General features: G+C 43.5%; 1 protein-coding gene across 1 annotated transcript in view; it reads right to left on the bottom strand.

Moving 5' to 3' along the window:
* Positions 1 to 14,494, bottom strand: part of CHN1 (chimerin 1) — a 105,207-nt gene extending 90,713 nt beyond the window's left edge. Inside the window, exon 1 of the mRNA XM_076342581.1 lies at positions 14,451 to 14,494. Within this exon, the coding sequence (XP_076198696.1) occupies positions 14,451 to 14,469 (19 nt within the window). The 5' untranslated portion in view covers positions 14,470 to 14,494. The remainder of the gene's footprint in view (positions 1 to 14,450) is intronic.
* Between the last annotated feature and the right edge of the window lie 1,389 nt (positions 14,495 to 15,883).

Here is a 15,883-nt window from a genome sequence, read left to right as displayed (position 1 = left end):
TCTTGAGGGGGAGAGAGAAAAAAGATCACACTACCATCCTGGTTTCTACAAACATCTGATCTGGCAACAATAAATTCTATGGGAATGCTTCTTAATGGGGTTGAATGAGAGACCCACCGAAAACAGCTAGAGTTCAATGCCTTTCATTAGCAGGTCTACTATTACTGCCTGGGAAAATTTTAATGAGTAATATTTTGCCTATCACAGCCACTGCTGCTGTTAAATGAACTCATCTTCTAAGTGATTAGACCAGGTTGCAAATGATCTGTTTCTAGATTTTCATTTAACCAAAGCAAGGGAAGCAAGTACTCATTTTTCCTCCTCTTTGCCAGATAAATAGTGGCAGCTGACTACATGAATGATGACAAATAAAAAATTTAAAAATCCTTTATAACAAAAAAATTAAAATGAATTTTTAATTTTAAGCTGGAATTTTCACATGTGCAATGATAAGAAGCAAAACACCGCTGTTGCCCCTTTTCTCTTGACTGTAGTTTAATGGAGGGGTGGGAAATACCCCTCCCATGAAAGTACAGTTAGCTTACTGTTTAAGAAAAGTTTTAAAACCTCTAGAATTATTTATTAGTGTTGCTGCAAGTATAAAAATTTAGACCTCAGAGAGGTAAAAAGATGACAAGTGCCACCTTGTGGGCATTTAACAAAGACAGAATTTAATGTTGCTTTCCGTTTCCAGTGTGGCATCTCAGCCTCCAGACAACAGGATGCAGCCAATTTTCAGCATTTCTGGGAACACCATCTTTGCTTCCCGAGAAAAGACAGACACGATGGGAACCTCTACCTGACACAGCCCTGCGGGTTAGCTGTAGGTACAACAACAGTCAGGCCGCCAGCTGTCTGTAACCCTCTGATTTATCTCACTATAGGAGTTATGATAGCTCTACAGACTCATAGGTATCCTGAAATCTCTGGTTTACACAGTAAACAACTTCCAGCTGAAAATGTTGTAAAAAAATCAAATATGCCTCTTTAATTTATCTATTTCAAAGAAAAACAGCCTGTAGTTATTTTTTTTTTTTTTAAACTCATTGTGGCAAAACTGACTGCGGCTGGCTGCAGCCCCTAAGTGCTGGGTCAATGAGTTAGGCAGTTTCCCATCCTCCCTAAGGGTTATTTGAAAGGTCTTTTGCAAACTAATTTTGCAAGTTCAAAAGGCAAGAAAAATGCCTTTATTGGATGAATCGCATCTTTTAGATTTGACAGATAATTTGTCCAAGTATCTTCTGTACCAGTACAGTAAAGTCTTGGAGCAATTCAGAGTAACATCAGGTAACACAAGCTTGAACACTGTAGTCAAACTTCCCTGGTTTAAATCCAGACTGGTTTTCACTGGAGACACTGTTTTGATCACGGTCAGTGAAGTTTGCTTGGAAGCCAGGAGAAATACCTGCCGAGGCTATTACTCTCACACTGCTCTCATTCCAACCATGGCAAGGGATAATGTAGGAGAAAACATTTACCCTTTGACATTTCCTTTCCTATTATTTGTTTCCACAAATCCTTCTTTGTCTCCTATTTTAAAAGCCTGCCTGCACAAAGACCGAGCTCATTTCCCATCACTTGTTTTACTCCTTCCAAACATTAATAATACCAATAAGGGCACATTAGTTTTACCATAACTTCAAGCCAGTGACAACTGTTATAGACGCAGCCTCAAGGCATTCACAAAAATTCATTTTTGTCTTGATTTCTCTAACATGTCCAACAGAGAATATTGACTAGAGCTTGATTACACAAATATTCTGACCAGTCACCCTAATAATGAAAAAGAACAATATGATGCCATATAAAAGTGTCTTCTAGCTGTAAATTAATCCCCTCCCCTGAATAAGAAGTCTGTCCAGTCAAGGTTGAGCAGAAGAGACCTGAAATAAAGGACGAGCTTTCAGGCACTTTTGAAATACAGCCCCTCCATCCATTGCATAATGCCCTAATTTGCTGAATGGGGAGGCATGTTTTATCACCGTTTGCTTGGTTGCTTTGCATTTTTTTTTTTTCCACACACAGCACTGAGAAAAGGAACATACATTCACTTTCCTGCTCTAAAATCCACTTTTAAACAGAGCGTTGTGGTTTTACCAAAAGCTGAACCACAACAAAAGAGCACAACACTGACCCTGCCTCCCTATCCATTGGTAAAAATCTGCCGAGAACTTGTCCTCTCATGCATCTTAGACCAAGATAGATGCTGTGCATTCATTAGCCTCCTGGGGGAAAAACAAAACAAAACAAAACAAAACCACCTATTAGCAGCCCAGGCAAAAATCAGAGTCACCCGGAGAAAATTAAGAGCAGATCTGATTTCTGACTGCTGTTGTAACTGGCCTCAAGACAGATGCACATGTTCCAAAGCACGTCTCTCTCTTTAACTGTCAGATGGTCTAATAGATGCTGTTGCCTCTCCTTCCTCAAACTTGACCTATTTAGATTCTTAGACCATCAGAGTTAACACAAACCTATTACAATTCTTATTACAAACAGATTTTTCATTTTCTAAAACAGTCGTCAATAACACACGCCATTGCTCATGCAAAAATATGGCTTGTATTTACATTCTTATTTCCAGAACAGATGCAACACATCAACACTCACGGTTGGAAGGAGGAGGGCAGACTACCAAGTAAAGTACCCTTGCCTGGAACCATGATCATTTTTTATAGTGTCATGAAGGAAACTCCTAAAAACCATTATTGGCAGGGTCAGAGAAAGGGAAATGGACACAATGTGGTGGGATGCCTTTTCTTGAATTGGAATTAAGTTTTTACTCCAAAAGTCATTCTCCAGTTGCTGTGAGCTTTTACCCAATCTGAAAGCTGCAAGTGTCATTCCTTACCTCTTCCTGTTCTCATATAAAACATCCAAGAGGCCTCCAATGGCACAAAGTAGGATGCTCCATGAGAAAAGCTGAAAACTTCACATTCCTTTTTGGCAATTCCATGGCTCACTATTACAACTGCAGTCTAAGAACTATGGCAAAAGATATTTACCCACCAGCCTCTCCCTGTTTATAGCATGAAATCCATCTTTTTCATAACTCTTTTACTCCTCGGCAGGTTCATCTGCTGCACTAGGCAGGAACCAGAGGGAGGAGAGAGAGCAGGTATGAGGTCCAGTCTGTGGAGAAGCTGTGCTCCAGGTCCACTCCTGCACCACCCAGTGCATTGTGGGGCTGGAGCAACAGCCAAACGATCATCCTGAAGGTGGTTTAGCAGCTCTGCAAGCACTGAGAGGTTTTCTGCATGGATCCCCCATTTGTCCTCAGTTCCCTCTGCATTTGGGAGGTTGAAAGCAGAGCAGAGGAGCTGGGAACAGGCTGCTGGAAGGAGAGCTGAACACAAAGGTTTGTCACCGCCCAGTGGGAATGGGAGAGCTGGCCAGAAAGCTTGATACGATTGATGCTCAGAGCTAACCTCCAAGTCCTTTTCTGGGTAACTCCATACAGTTTTTTCCCCCCTCCGGGAAATTAATTCAGACGGTTTTCTTGTCTCTGTTCTGAAGTTCTTCCTCCTTTCTTCCACTAATTAGAAGAAAGACAAATTGGTCTGCAAATAATGGAAACTTGGGTTTATTACCTCTCACTTTATCATGGCACCGTGTTAAACAGGAGGTTTTCAACAATTATTAGCTGCATTTCTGGGATACTGATGCATCCTTACTGGAACTGAGATCCCACAGGAATGTCCACAAGTGAAAACCAGACTTTGTCCTACAGAACGAGACATCTAAACAGAAAATAGGAACCATTGCTGGCAAGAGAAGCAGAGGCCCACATAGATGAGATCATGCTACAGATCAAAGATCAGTATCTCTATTCCCAAGTCTTGCCAACCCAATAATCCCCCAGCTAGCATTGCCTCTCTGGGTAACAGCTCTTTTGGTGTCTTTAGCTCCACTTTGACTTTATAAAAAGAATCCTATTGTGGCGATTGGCAGCACAGGAAAACATGTACAGACAGACACACAGAGAGCTATAGGATGTGACAGATCAAAAATCCAGTTTATAGTTTTAAAATGGTCCTGGCCTACCTACGTGGCTAGATGGGAACCTCCAGGAGGCAGAATGCTGCAAGCAATTGTCAGAGATTGTGATACACAGGATTTCCGTACAGAAATAAGGGGAAATGCTAATACAGCTCTGAGACATGGCAAGCCCTGCCTGAGTCTTCCACGGCTGCTCTTGCACAGCAATGGGAGAAGGAAGATGCCTTCCAAAAAAGGCAGAGTTTTTACATTTAAGAGTCATGACTAACAGCAGAGCTACCCCACCAACAAAGCATTTAAGAAACAGAAAAAAGCTCTTCCTGCTTCTCACAGACCTTTCTACTAAGTGGAAAAAAATGCCAACAAGCTTAGCAGCTGAGTTAGCCAGTGTAAGCCCTCCCTCAGACAGAGCAGTCTGCAATTCTCTCATCTCAGAGGTTGCTTGGAGGCATCCCCCAGAGTTACTGTCCCAGGAGTGCAGCATACGCTGTCCCGCCCCGGGGCTTGCCATGCTTCAGGGTGGCAGTGACACTGGGGCTATGTTTCATCTCCTGCAAATTCTGAACCTGCAGAAGAGCAAGTTAGGACAAAACAGTCATCTTGGTTTGATCTGATGCAGTCGGAGGTGGATCGGGGTGGAAGGTATCTTCTTATACAGCACAGTTTCAATAAAAGCTAAGGAATAAGAGATGCTCCACCGAGTTACTGATGAGCTTGCTGCTCTGCCACTGAGGAGGGGCAGGCAAGGGTGCTGGGAGGGGGCTGTGACCACAGCTTGCTTTGACACCACGTGGAAGTGGGCAGATATGCAGTGCAGCCAGGAGCTCCCCGAGAACCACAACAAAGCAACAGCACAGCTATACACACACGAGCTCACTGTTGGAAATGCCCCGATAAGTTTCCTCTCCTTCTCTTGGTTTTTTGGGTTGGTAATTTTCCTTTACATACTTGCAAATATTTACCTTGTTATACTACAAATATTATTTCTCAATAAAAAAAGTACCTGACATAATTCCTTTACCATGTAAATTTTGGCATTGAAATAATATGCAACACAATTTCTGAATGTTTTCTCACCGGGAAGAAGAATCGCTATTTTATTTTGAAATCCTTCTCTGCTTCTGTTAAACCAGTGAAGATCTTTTCAACACTTTCAAGTGCCATTATAAATATACGCTTTGAAAAACCTGAAAAGGAAGTCAGTAAAATTAATTGCTGTGTCAAAATCATGCTTCCTTTATTGGAAGGATATACCCATGTGTGCATGTTCAGCCAGTGAAGCAGAGGTGAGGAAGAGCTACATCCTGTTTGGGTTTTTTTTGTGGGTTGGGTTTGGTTTTTTGCTGGTTTTTTTAAATGAAAAATGATCTAAGATTGTACTTAAGCATTGTGTCCAGATTCATATGGAAACCATAAAGTGCAGATGAAAAACTATGGAAGACTGGCCCTACCAAGTAATTATCAGCAACTTTTATAGCCTGCTCTGGATTGTATACGTATCAGATACTAATTCAGCATTGAGGAGACAGACTTGTACCCTGCCAAATCGAGAGCAAGGAACAGTTAGGTACTGCACTAAAGCACTGGGTTTGTTTTTCAGAACTGTACTATTACTCCATTTTTTACAGTCCCCCATTTACTCTGCATGAGGAATAATTCCACACCTCCTTCTCTGTTGCTGCAGCAGTACTCAAAGACTTTGCTACATGATTGTACTTGCTATACAATTTAATGATTGTACTTGCTCTATTGTACTTGCTATATAATTTAAATGGTTGCAGTTGTGGCTCTGCTGGCCACTGTAGCACACTACCATGCAGTGGGCAACAAAACAATTCCAGTATTTAGGAAACAGTGCTTTACCTTTACTTTTGGAGTAGGAATTTCTGACAAGCAAGCTGCCCCAGGACATTCAGTTTCTGATCAAGGTCAGAAACCATGTTTTTATTTCAGCCTCTTAAGTGGCAAGGCTACCTACGAACAGCTGCTCTTGCAACAAAGGAAGCGTGAAGGAGATGGAGATGGGGAGCAGAAGTGCAGCAGAGAGGGAACGACCACCTCCCATCAGCACCAGGAACATCCATCCCCAACCACATGATGTATTCATCAGAGCCAGATCCTGCCGCCTGCACCAAAGATGGATGACAGTGGGCTTCCTCACAGAGATGACCGAGACCAAAAGTACAGTTACCTGCTCACTGTGAGCAGGCAAGGTCTAGCTTGCAACTTCGACAGTGGTTCACAACCAGAGGATGCAGTTTTCTTAATGCATTCTCTCAGGGGATTAAGATTTGGTCATGTGAAAAACCAGACCACATTATCACATCCTATCATCATTAAACAAAATTTTAACCAAAAGCTAACCAGCCCTGACAGTCTCTCCATGATGCTTATCACAGAACTGCTAACAAAGTCACAAAAAAAAAATTTGGGGACAAATGTATCAAAATATATCATGGAAATCAGACTCCCGCAGAAATAAATAGGATTTTACGAACACATTTTCCATTAACTATGAAATCACTTCAGAAATGTCACCTTTTTCATTCAGACAGAGGATGAACAAATATTTTGAGTGCTGGAAATGTCAGATGTCAATCAGCTCTTTCACATTCGCAGAGGCTGTTGCAGACACAGTGAATACTCCTGGCTTCCCAGCTGGGTGTGATCAACCCTCCTCCCCTGACTAGAACCAGGACATTGACCCACTACTCCACTGTACAGCTAAACCCTCGGGAAGACCGTGAAGAACTGCAGGAACCCTTCCCAGCGTCGTCTTGGGTCTGGCCAGCGAGGGTGCTTGAGGCCCGGATGCCATGCAATTGCAAAGTCCTAGCTGTATTGTTAAATGCTTTAGAAGACCAAATACTTCAGTGACTTTAAATGACACCTTTCCTTGTTTCAAGACAGACTCAAAAAAGCAAAATCTAGAGGGTTTTTAAATTTCTGCCATCATTTATGAAGACATACAAGGCAGATACAATCCACCCCACTGAAATGACAACCAAGCCAGTTTATGATTTTACAAGGGAGCAGGAAGCATCTCGTATTCTGTTAATAACTACAAAAGTGCCCTTAGGCCAGGTCTTGGGTCTGTTTTGTTTCATTTCATCTGAAGACACGTTTCTGCAGAACTGTACGATCTCTGTCCACAAGGTGGAGCAGCTAAATAGCCCGAGATGCAGATGCTAAACCCCAAGTTCAGAAAAAGGAAAAAGAATCACCTAACAATGCACAGTTGACTGTTCGACTATGCAGAGCAGTTACCTATGCCTGCGCCCTTGGAGGATCCTGATTAATGTGCTTTTATTTGGCAAAAATAACATAGTCTTCCAAAAGGCTTGTATTAGGTTTATGCTTTGAGTTTACTGATTAAAGTAGTATTTAAGTCATAACTATGCTACTGCCATTGTATTGTTCTTTTCTTGACACTGAGACATGCTTTCTATCACATGGAAATCTTTCAGTACACCTAAAAAACCAGTTAAGAACTCTTGGAGAGAGTTAGGAAGAGAATAAAGTCCCCAAACCCAACAAGGCAGAAAGGATCAGCTGAGTCCAAAACAAATAGAAGAAAACCCAGATTTACACCTGAAACATCAGCCCTTGGCTGACATGAAGTGTGCATCAGCAAAGCTTGGGAACTCTTCCTGGATCCTCGGATCCAGAGTGTATTTCACTTCAACACCATCGGATGAGATTCTATGCTACGCAGACTGTCTCCACTTCTTAGCGGGTAACTTGATGCCAACGAGGAAAGGGATGTGTTTGTTCAATGGTGTGCCTGAGCTGATAATATCACAAGAGAATCTCTTTGGAGAAAATTCCAAAACCTCATCTTAATTCATTACTTGTGCACACAATTAGACCTGTCCTTTCCAGCTTCAGCAACAATCCTCAAACCTCTGATCTCTTAAGATTCTTATACAATATTCACAATTAATAGAAAACAATTTTATACAGCCACTGCATGAAGCACACTTCTAAGCACTAAGCTGAGAAGCCATGACTGAATTTTTTTCATCCTTGTTTATAAGTGTTAGCGTCACTTCTCTGATATTTTGATCAATTGATACCAATTTACTAGTTAATAGATCCATCTTCTTTTCCCAGTTCCTACGCAGGTTTTCCTTTCAATTTTTTTCTTGAGATTGCATTGCCAGCAAAACCTTTTCAAGGTTGCTCTCCTTATTTGCTTCATTAGGTTCTATGAATCAGGTAAGGTTAGCACAGCACCTAGGAGAAAATAATCTTACGATTCTCAGCACTTGAACACTTTCCCTCCCAGATACATGAACGGGAGTCGGAAAATTGAGTTTATCTCTAACGTGGTTTCCATTTTTAACAAATCACCTTCATTTTTAAATCTTGTTAAAAAAAACCCAAACATTGTACTAATGTCCTTAATTTGTTTTGTCTAATTAAACTATTCAAAGTTCCTATTGTGACTAGATGTTGAATTGCTTAAATCTCCTTTAAAATTAGCCTGTGTCAGTCAGTACTGAATGAAGCCCAAGTATTTTAAGCAAGGGCTAAACACTTCAAGAGCATCTGCTGTAACCGGGTTAAAGAGATCACTTTGAATTCACTGCTTTACTGGCAAAAAAGATCTAGCATAGGCAGTGCAACGTGGGGTACGTATTCACTTTGAAAACCGCTTCAAGAGCATAAGATGAGCAATGAAGTTCTTTACACTTTCTTTTTGGCCTAGAAGCACCAGCGATAGGTATCATTCCTATAGCAGTCCACATTTATGCTCCCTGTAGCTACAAAAGCCCTACTATAAATACCCCAATTCCATGAACAAACTTCCATTACCGACTTCAATTAAGGAACAGATTCAAAGAACACTTTTCTGGCACAAACTGACTCTTTAATTAAGGGGCTCTGCCAGTAAACCTTTACCATCACAGCTAGCCACAAGTTTTAAGCGTAGTTCAGGGCCACATATAAAAATTCAGGGCAGAATAACTTGAATTGTAGGCGATCTGTTTACCTCCTGTTCTTAGAAGGCTCTGTACATCAGACAAGAAATAAACAGATTAATTTTTTAGTATTTCCTATCCTGCAGAGAATCCACAGGCATTACCTGTTGTGAGCCATTTTTTAGAGGAACATTTATTTTCTGTGTTCCTGTGACTAAGCTAACCAAGCACTGTAAAATTTAAAAGGCTTCCCTAAGCAAGCAAAACATTTATTTAGGGAACAATGAATTGATTTAATTTCTCTACAATATCTTTAAGATTGTCACATTGGAAAATATGTGCTTGTACCAACATAAGCATACCCTACTTTTTGAAGCAGCCGCAAGACAGTAAGTATGGTTTGCATGGAGAACAGTAATCACAGATGTATAGAACTTAAAATAGTAATCTGTTAATTAGCATTTCAAGTATGGAAGAACTTATTTCAAAGGGTTTGTCTCATACCCATAGTAGTAGATAGATTAATAGAAAAGTACTTCCACGCATTACGATAACAGAGCTTGCAGCTGTGGAAAGGAATTCTGTTAGGTGGGCAAGTTAATATTTGCGTGCTCTTTCAACAATGTATGGACACCTGAAATGGAGGTATAATTGGCTTCTTTGTCCCTACCCTTCCTGACTGTAGCAATGTATTGCTTGTTTCTTTTCATCTGATATTTTCCCCATAAATTTCTCTAAAAACTGCCCTTGTTCATCATCTCCTTAAATAACCATATCTGTCATGCTGACTACAGCTCTGTCTCTAATCCCATTCATCTGCAGCCACTCATCAGAGTGCAAGCACTTCGAAGATTAAAAGAGAATTGCTTCACTTCTCATTTCTTAACCACCAATATTCAGGAGGGTGAGTTTTCATCCATTGGCAGGCTCTGAGCAAGAAGGCAAGAGCATGAATAACTAATGACAAATATGTCCATGAAGATCTCTCCTGGCCGTTTTGAAATGTCTTCCTTTGTTCACACAAGAGAGTTGATGAGCAAACAAATGAACAGAAAGGGAATTCATAAAACATAAGGACAACTCATAAGCAGTAAAACATAACATAAAACTATTTTTCTTTCTAAGTACAATGCTGACTTTCTTTAAACACTTCTCAGGACATTCAAAGACACAAGCAAACAGCGGTAGCAATGGGATAACTTAACACTTCTCCTTTTTCCTCTACATTGTTTGTTATCTTTCCCATACTTGAGTCATCCAAGTGGAATGACAGCACACACCTCAGCCGTGTCACCGCGAGATCTCACAACTTAGGGTATTAACAGATGGGGTCTAGGAAGTTTAGCCATAGAAACGTAACTGATTGCTCTTCCTGTCTCTGCGAAGCTGCTACCCCTCACAGGGGTTCAGCAGAGCAGAACCCGTGCGAATCCTTTAGCTGCTTCCCTGCTAAACCAGGCAAGTGGCTTCAGCACAGCTCTGCAAAGGCTGGGCATGAAGCCACTGGATTTTGTGCTGAAATGGTAGAGAAGGACACCGGCTTATACGCCATTTCAGCTGCTGCAGAAGGCAGAAAGAAATGGTTAGAGAGAAAAAAAGAGGCTACACCTGCAATCACCACAACCTTTTGTAAGGGAACGTGAATCTGCTGTAGGATGAAAAACAGCACTAGAATTGGACATCTACTGAAGTTCCAGACATTTGTACACACCGGGTGTGAAAGTCTGCACTATTTTGTGGACGAAGACGTTCTTAAAATCCCTGCCAACTCTTGGTAGGCAATTCATGAATATGGATATCAAATTCATTGCATCTATTATTTGCAACAAACAAGAGGATCAGGTAGCATGTTTTTTTCACTTCTCAGATATATTGACTGTCTTCCAGACTTCTGCTGATGTGGTCCTAGTACAGGATCTGCTTTCCTCTCTTAGCTTAAACCTGCACTCTAATTGCGTGGCCACTAGAACACAAACTCAATGTACTGGTGAAACCCTACTTCTACTGGTATCACAAAAAGTCATGTCACATATGGGTGACCACCTGTGGTCACAACAGGCCCTTTTTGCCACTTTGTGTAACTATGAACCCTGTTGGGATGACACTTTTGCCTGAAGTAGCTAACACGGTTGATAGGTAACAGAGGTATGTTTTCAGCCTACAACTTCCATGCTCTCCCATCTCTGATTGCTTCTAGCAGTGGCTGCTCTTCCTCTCCATCTCTGTGGGGCAGTTAACCTCCTCTCCCTCATAACCCACACCACGCACAAACTCATCAGCTGTACCACTGTGCTGTGGGAACGTGGGCAGCTCCCTACCACCTTCCACACAGCCAACAGTCAGCACAGGATACCTTGGAAGGTCATGACTGGGAGAATATGACAAGATGAAGAAAAGAATTTTAAAATAACTAAGACTGAGAAAATGGAGAGTCTTAACATTTTCCTCCTTTGTGCTTTAATGCTGCATCATAATCTGGACAATAAGCTGTAACTGAAAAGGAATAAGAAGTCAGGAGACTCCTATAGCCCAAGGGTAACAGCCTTTTTCTGTAGCAGAAAAATGCTGCTGATACACCAGAAGCTCTTTTCTCCAACCAACTTTCCAAAGAGTCTCAAGGTGCCACCTCAAAGGTGCAAACTGCAGTTAATGCTCCAGCAGCTACGTGATGCCGCTCTGAGGACAGCAGCAAAGGGCAACCTCCAACAGGAACAGGAAACTCCCAATCACTCTGTCAAGTAGAAAAAATAAGGCATACGTGACCTTTCAACTGCCTGATAACCACATATCCGTTTTAATCCAGAATCCACAACAATGTCACCCTGCTCCCTAGTTCTGTCCCCTTTTAGTAGTCTTTGGACTATGCACCAAAATAGCCATAAAACAGTATCAAGAGCATGGAGAAAGCATGTTATGACATTTCCCATCCCTCTCCTCTCTCTTACTGTGCTCACACACATACACGCATTAATTGAAATGGACCCAGCAAACTTGGTGGATTTTCCCCCCCAAAACTGACGTGGCAAATTATCTCAAGTTTTACACGCTTTGTAGCACATCCTATTAGAAGCAGCCCTAGAATGTGTGAAATTTGGTTCAGTGTGATATACCATTATGAGTTAGGAAAAAAAAAAAGCAATACTGAACCTAGAATTTATGTGAATGAGCAGAACCAAAGCAAATACCTCCCTCAGGACCTGTCTGCTCAGGACAGTTTTACTGGTATAAGATAGGTATGAATTTAAAATAGTACAATTACAGCTCCTTAATCCCTCAAAACAGACACATTAATTCAGGAACATTTATTCTGCCTTTCCCCAGATTTGCTGATATTGCTTTGGTAGGACCTTACATTGAAACAAATTAAAAACCACTCTTTTGTGAGTTATATTTTTAATGAGTTACTGTGGGTCAGCTCTGGTGCAGCAACTGAAAATGCCACTATCCACAGGCAGCCAAAATTCAAGATAAAGGCTGAATGCTGTTCCTGAAGTTCAAAGCAAGCATGTTGTGGTCAGTCTTTGTTATATGCTAAGAGACAAAGTGTGGCAAGCTACCTCAGCTCAGAGGACACACAGCAACACAGTAAGCTGTGCTAACTCAACTGTAAGTTAATCACAACCTCATCTGCAAACATATTGCACATTTTCTGCGTTTACACAACTCACACTCACACTCTTGCATTCATAGTTTAAGATGTACTCTAAAGCTTTTACATTTATGACAGGCACCGCATTCATTTGTTGACACACATTAGCCTTATTTGTTGCATTTATTGTCACTTTGTGTTTTCTTAAAAAGATATTGTTTAAAACCTACATACAGCAGGGTACCCCACTCTATCTTCTCTTTGCTCATTATCTTTTACATGTATCAGTGTCATTTACTCTAACAACAGACATGATAGCACACAAAAACATCTAATTTAATTTACTTTATAATACAAATTTATATTAATAGAAAAATATCATTAAGTAGATAAAATACAGGTGAATTGAAAAAAGAATCACATAGGCTTAAAAAACCAGGTACCTGACTTAGGAATGCCACTTTATTTAAAAGCTGAAATTAAAATATTCCTAATTTTTGCAGCCAAAGATTGTAATGACATATTAACTACCCACCATGGAAAAAGTGCATATTTTCAGTAGCCTAAAAATTTGATTTTTTTTGTTGGGGACGACTACAATATTTACCTCCAGTACCTGTGTAACAACCTACACCTTTTCTTAACAAGCTGAAGTTACAGTGATACAATGTAGTATGCACAGTAGGCTACTTTACAAAAGCCCATCTGCCATTTGAGCACTCTCTACGTTCACTTGTGCTTGCAAGTTAAAGAGCTTGATGCCCACCCTGCAACTGACAAGGTGCAGAGCCCCCATACCTGCACCAACTCCTCCAGAAGTCCGGGGGCTCGTGTGAACTCAATAACAAGATCAGGCCTATAATGATGGAGACGGTTTACTCCACCATGAACTATGATTTACCACCTCGTGCATCCTGAAAAACGCTGGCAGGAAATGTAAGTGACAGCACTGTAGCTAAAATCCAATACCGCTTAGATTTTATCTACAGGGAACTATCTTGCAACATGTGCTAAACTTGTTTTTAGACAAGGCTTAATATGCCACAATAATATAGCAGGTGTCAAATTTTAAGAAAACCCATGAAACCATTTTTATTCTTTTAAGAAATTGTACCAGCCCAAGAATCACAAGATGAATGAAAGCAAGTCATTTGTTTACACAGGAAGTAAAATCCACAGTCTAAACACTACGAATAGACTTCATATCATCACCTAAACCTATTCACTAGAAATCGCTTCTGGTACACAAGCTTCTTACGAGAAAGAGCGTCCCCGATTATCCTGTTAATTCTGTACTGATGTTAGTCATGCTAATTTCTGCTTTCCTTTGCCTTGTTGCATTTACCTAATGTTGCTAGAAGCAGTTTGTAGCTTTTTTTTTTCCCCACTGCAAAATTAAGCATAAGCAAGCTTAATAACCTTAGTTAAGAGAACCCACATGTTCAACAGTTAAAACTAGTTTTCACATGCTGGTTCCCACTACGCTGTCTCAGGCTGTGAAGCCAACCAAAGCAACACTCAACCTCCTGAAACCGTCCTTTCATGAGTCTGTGCTATTAAACACAATTACAGAAACGCATCTGATCGTTACGGGCAATTAAGCCCCGTACCCCGACGCTCCCAGGAGAGCGGGGGTCCCTCGTTAGCCAGCCCACGGCTTCGCCGCGCAGCTCCTCAGGCGACCGGGGAGCTTGCTAAGGCACCGTAACTTTTATTTGTCTATCACGCTCCACAGCCCGAGCCCACGCCGCGGCCGGCAACGGGGGCTGCCCCCGGGGCGCGTTGTTCTCCACAGCTACCCCCGGGCGTGGGGCGGTGCAGCGGGCCCCGGCCTCCGGCAGCCCTCCGGGCCGGCGCCCACGCCCAGGCGCTGCCGTGCGGCAGACAATGGGGGCCGGCAGCCCCGCGCCCGCCGGGCTGAGGCGGCGGTTACTCACCGAACAAGGTCAGAGCCATCGCGGCGGCGGCGGCGGGGCGGGCCCGGGGGGCAGCGGGGGCTGGCCGGGCGGCGCGGGGCTGGCATTGGCGCGGCAGCTCTCGCATCAGCGGCGGGGCGCACCTGCAACACAAGTTGGGCGCGGGGCTGTCAGGGCGCCCCGCGGCACCGGCGGCCGCTGCCACTTGCTGCCGCGGGGCGGGGCGGGCGGGCCGGCCGCAGCCTGCAGCGGAGGGGAGGGCAGGGCAGAGCCTGGGGTGGGGGGGACGACGGCCGGGGACGCGCGGCAGCGGCGGAAAGCTCCCTCCTCCCGCCCCCCCGCCCGCGCTCACGCTGCGGCCCGCCGCCTCGGGGAGCCATCTTGCGCCGCCACACGACCCGCCTTCCTCCCGCTGCAAGCCGGCGGGACGGTTCCCATGGCAACGCGGCCGGCCCGCCGCCCGCCGGGGCACAAAGGGAAGCGCCGTCCCCTCACGCGGGGCGGCCCGCGGAGCTCCCCCGGCCGCGGGAGGGGGCGGTGGCCCTGGCCGCCATCCCCTCATACGTACGTGGCACCGGCCGTGCCCGGCTCGTCCTTCGGGCACCCGCCGGGGCCGTTCCGGACGACATCTCTCCGCTGAGGAGATTCTCTGTGGAAACCAGTCTGGGGTACCGGGCTGCCCCGGCCCGGAGCGGGCTGCCCCCCGGGGAGCGGCCCAGCAGGGTCGGCCTGTGCCTCTTCAGCCTCGGCAGAGCTGTGTGCCTACCTGGTACAGGAGAAGAACCAACGGTCCTGTGAGAAACATGACTTTTTTAAAGCGAGATGAAAATTTCCACTTAAATGCCAGCAAGCATAAAGAGAGCAAAACTGTGAAATTCCTCTCAAAATGTTTTGGTGCGAGAAATTTCAGCCAGCCCAGCTGCTGTCATTTTTCGCTGTCCGGGACTATAAATTTCAGAGCTAAAATCATTTACTTGAAAAGACAGCATCGTGCCCAGTGTAACTCATTTATACAGTTTGCTTTTTTAACTTGAAAACAGATATTTAAAACGGATGTTAGTTAGTACTCAGCAGATCTTCCCCAGCATACGTAGGACAATCAGACCCACCTCATTTAGCGGTACAGTAGTTTCTCACTTGCAAATACTACTTTGCCTCTCAGATGCAAGCTGTGTGTGCTGAGAATTCAAATCCAGCCTGAGCATGATCGACACAAATTGTTTACTCAGATTAAATCCATTACAGCTGTGCAAATCCACAACTTTCAGCGGACCCTTCAGAGACATCAGCCAGGGCAAGCAGATTGTGCAGGTTTTTTTATGAGCATCACACAGCCTGTCCCGCCTTCGCTTGGGGCGCTGCGGTGGCTACCACAGTGGGTGTGCAGTGGGAGGCATGCGTTCAAGACAAGGTTTTTGCCATGGGACAGTCAGAAGGAGGAAGAGCATGTACCT

Source organism: Aptenodytes patagonicus, chromosome 6 (genome assembly GCF_965638725.1).
Source record: "Aptenodytes patagonicus chromosome 6, bAptPat1.pri.cur, whole genome shotgun sequence".
Lineage (NCBI taxonomy): Eukaryota > Metazoa > Chordata > Aves > Sphenisciformes > Spheniscidae > Aptenodytes > Aptenodytes patagonicus.
This window is presented reverse-complemented; position numbering and strand designations above follow the sequence as displayed.